Genomic DNA, 3,460 nt, shown 5'->3' with positions numbered 1-3,460 from the left:
GGGCTGGGGATGTGGCTCAAGCGGTAGCGCGCTTGCCTGGCATGCGTGCGGCCCGGGTTTGATCCTCAGCACCACATACAGACAAAGATGTTGTGTCCGCTGAAAATTAAAAAAAAATAAATAAATAAATATTAAAATTCTCAAAAAAAAAAAAATAATAAAAAAAAAAATAAATAAACATGCCCAACTTGCCCCTTAAGAGGTCCTTGCTCTAATAAAACTGTGGTTATTATCTCTTCTAGTCTGCTCGAAAATACTGCCCTCACCATGTAGGCCATTACCTTGGGATGGATGTCCATGATACTCCAGACATGCCCCGTTCTCTCCCTCTGCAGCCGGGTATGGTGATCACAATTGAACCAGGTGAGGAGCTCGGTCCTTTCAGGATAAATAATACTGTGATTGTTTGTTTTTACCTGAACCAACATAATTAATTATATAAAAAGAAACAGGGGACAGGAGGGACAGGGTGGATCTCTCCAGTGCAGAGGTGACTTCATTTTAGATTTATCTTTAACTTTCTTATTTAACATCACACAATTTGTTTAATTTCTTTTACCTTTTTTTTCACATAATTTGTTTAATTTTACTTCTCCAATAAACAACAGATGGTGAATGCTTTCTATAAGCAGATATTAAAAAATAAATCTGTTTTTAATTCTGCCTTTGCCAGGGCCAATTTGTGCTATTCTCCCAGTTGTTAGTAGTGGACTGCTCAAACTTCCAAAACCCAGTGAGTGCAGGCAGAGAGACCTACAGACTCTCCATGTTCAAATGCAACATCCCTGCAAGCTACAGTGAACTAGCCAGCATTATCCTACTGCTTAGTCTTCAACTCCTTTCTTATAAGCTTCAGTCAAATAGGTTTCCTGATTGAAGTGATACCAGGTGTCAGACAGAATGCAAAAGAGAAATGGTATGGAAGATTAATGTTCCAAGAGTTAATTTTTTTATTTTTTAAATTAATTAGTTAATTATTTATTTTAAGTAAATAATAGTGCTGGGGATCAAATCTAGGGCCTCATGCATGCTAAGTAAACACTATATTACTGAGCTCCATACCTAGACCCCCAAGAGTTAATTTGTAAAAACAGACACTGTTTTCATGGTGAAAAGAAGATCATAACTTTAGATTAATGTTTTAACCTCTAAATTATAGAAATTATTGCTTGGAAATGTATTTCATACAACCCTTTGAACCCAGTCGTTTGTTGTTCTGGTCTTAGATGCTCTTTAGTCTAATTAGTCTAATCTTGTTAGTAAATGGGTGCACATGGATTCTTCCTTAGATTTTTTGAATCCTCTTTTTATTTTTGTTTTATTTTTTTATTTTTTGTACCAGGGATTGAACCCAGGGGCGTTTAACCACTAAGCCACAACTCCAGCCCTTTTTTATATTTTATTTAGAGACAGCATCTTGCTAGTTGCTTAGGGCCTCGATAAATTGCTGCAGCTGACCTTGAATTCAAAATCCTCCTGCCTCAGCCTCACGAGCCACTGGGATTACAGGCGTGCACCACTGTGCCTGGTGGGGAAAAAAACTTTAATGACTATTCAACAGTTTCTGCTTGTTAAGGCTAATAATCACTAAATAAATATTTAAATGCAATTTAAACACATTTAATATATATTTTATCTTTATTTTAGCCACATGCCCTTTTCCAGAGGAGCATTAGGCAAAGGGAGTGTACATATATAATCTGCTAGTTCCCAGCATGTATAGACATATTCATAAGTTAAGTAACTAACTTTAGTGTCCTACGTGAGCCAGTAGACTATGAGGGAATCATGATCAACATTGTCATGTAAAGCCTGTAGACTAATACACAAGATGATTGTAATGATAATAATTCTAGTAATGATATATCCCATATTATTGATCATTATGTGCCAGGCGCTGTTAAATGTGTTGTCTCATTTAATCCTCATAACTCGGGCTGGGGATGTGGCTCAAGCGGTAGCGCGCTCGCCTGGCATTCGTGCGGCCCAGGTTCGATCCTCAGCACCACATACAAAACAAAGATGTTGTATCTGCCGAAAACTAAAAAATAAATATTAAAAAAAAAAAATCCTCATAACTCTGTTAGGCTTAAGATACAGACACAGATAAAGAATTATAACTCATATTAACTTGCCCAGAATCACCCAGTTACTGCCATGCTGAACAATGCACTCTTCTCTCTACTTCTCAGGCATTTATATTCCAGAGGATGACAGAGATGCTCCAGAGAAGTTTCGAGGTCTTGGTGTGCGAATCGAGGATGATATAGTGGTGACTCGGGACTCCCCTCTCATCCTTTCTGCAGATTGTCCCAAAGAGATAAATGACATTGAGCAGATCTGCAGCAGAACCTCATGATCCCCATTGCAACTCAGATGCATCTCAGGTTCAAAACAGGCGTGCAGGCATCCCTGCATGTGTGCATTCTGAGTCTCCATGCATATTTATGCACATGTTTTATTTGGGAGTGCAGCAGCTATATATGATGTGTGTAATCATTACATGAGCTTTTCTAAGTAGATGGAAAAATGGAAAAGTGAATTTTGGAATGATTTCTTACTGTGACTTTAGTAACATTAATTCTGTAGAATTAATGATCCAAACAAGTTTAATTTTTAAACGTAAAATATGGTTATATAAGTCATTTCATTCCAATTAACACATTTAAACATAGGGAAAATTCTCTTCTCTCTAGGTCCTTTCTTTTCTTTACTTTCACTGATGTCATAAGATATATGATGCCTGTATTTTGAGCTAATCACCAGGGTCTCTGCCTGTGCTGAGAGCTACATGTCAGTGACTTTGGATGGCCAGCACATACCTTTCATAACTCCTGCCTCCATATTCCATATTCTGCTTATGTACTGGAGCCACATGAATTTGCAGGGGCACTGGCATCCTTTCCATTCAGCCACAGTCCAGATTCAGCAACATGAGCTATTGAATCTTTCTTGCTATTTGATTGCCTGAGCCCTAGAAAGTGTTTAGATTTTTCATAAGGAAGAAAACCGAACAGAAAGAAAAGAATGTGTGTCTCTTACAGATCCAGACCTCCAACTATTTCTTCTCTTCAATTTAAAGATGATTCCTTTCCCAGGCATCCCTGATTCCTTTATAAGTTTTTTTTTGTTGTTGTTGTTGTTGTTATTGTTATTGTTTTTGAGATAAGTTGTTTACCTAGGCTGGTCTTAAACTTTAGGGCTTAAGTGATCCTCCCATCTCAGCCTCCAGAGTTGCTGGCATGCCACTGTACCTGGCTCCTTCACAGTTTATTTACTTTGTTTTTTCTTTTTCTTCCCACCTCTCCTCCCAGTACTAGAACCTAGCGCCTCACATATACTAGGCAAGCACTCTACCTACCACTGAGCTGTATCCCCACATCTTTTTAATTTTGAGACAGGATCTTACTCAGTTACCCAGGCTGGCTTAGAACTTGTAATCCTCCTGGTCCAGCCTTTG

The 3,460-nt window shown here is 38.2% G+C and overlaps 1 protein-coding gene across 1 annotated transcript; it reads left to right on the top strand.

Moving 5' to 3' along the window:
* Positions 1-212: 212 nt before the first annotated feature.
* Positions 213-2,946, top strand: LOC125616820 (xaa-Pro aminopeptidase 3-like). The gene is made up of 2 exons (XM_048803097.1): positions 213-363; positions 2,193-2,946. The coding sequence occupies exons 1-2, from the start codon at positions 288-290 to the stop codon at positions 2,357-2,359; spliced, it is 243 nt and encodes an 80-aa protein (XP_048659054.1). The 5' UTR covers positions 213-287; the 3' UTR covers positions 2,360-2,946.
* Positions 2,947-3,460: the final 514 nt, after the last annotated feature.

Source organism: Marmota marmota, unplaced genomic scaffold, assembly GCF_001458135.2.
Source record: "Marmota marmota marmota unplaced genomic scaffold, marMar, whole genome shotgun sequence".
Classification (NCBI taxonomy): domain Eukaryota; kingdom Metazoa; phylum Chordata; class Mammalia; order Rodentia; family Sciuridae; genus Marmota; species Marmota marmota.
Note: the sequence above shows the minus strand (reverse complement) of the source record. Positions and strands in the feature narration are given on the sequence as shown.

Bases quoted from the DNA above. Each gene is read 5' to 3' on its own strand.
- LOC125616820 (XM_048803097.1), top strand. From the start codon at position 288: ATGGATGTCCATGATACTCCAGACATGCCCCGTTCTCTCCCTCTGCAG. The intron at 364-2,192 runs GTGAGGAGCTCG...TCTACTTCTCAG, and splicing joins GGTGATCACAATTGAACCAG to GCATTTATATTCCAGAGGAT.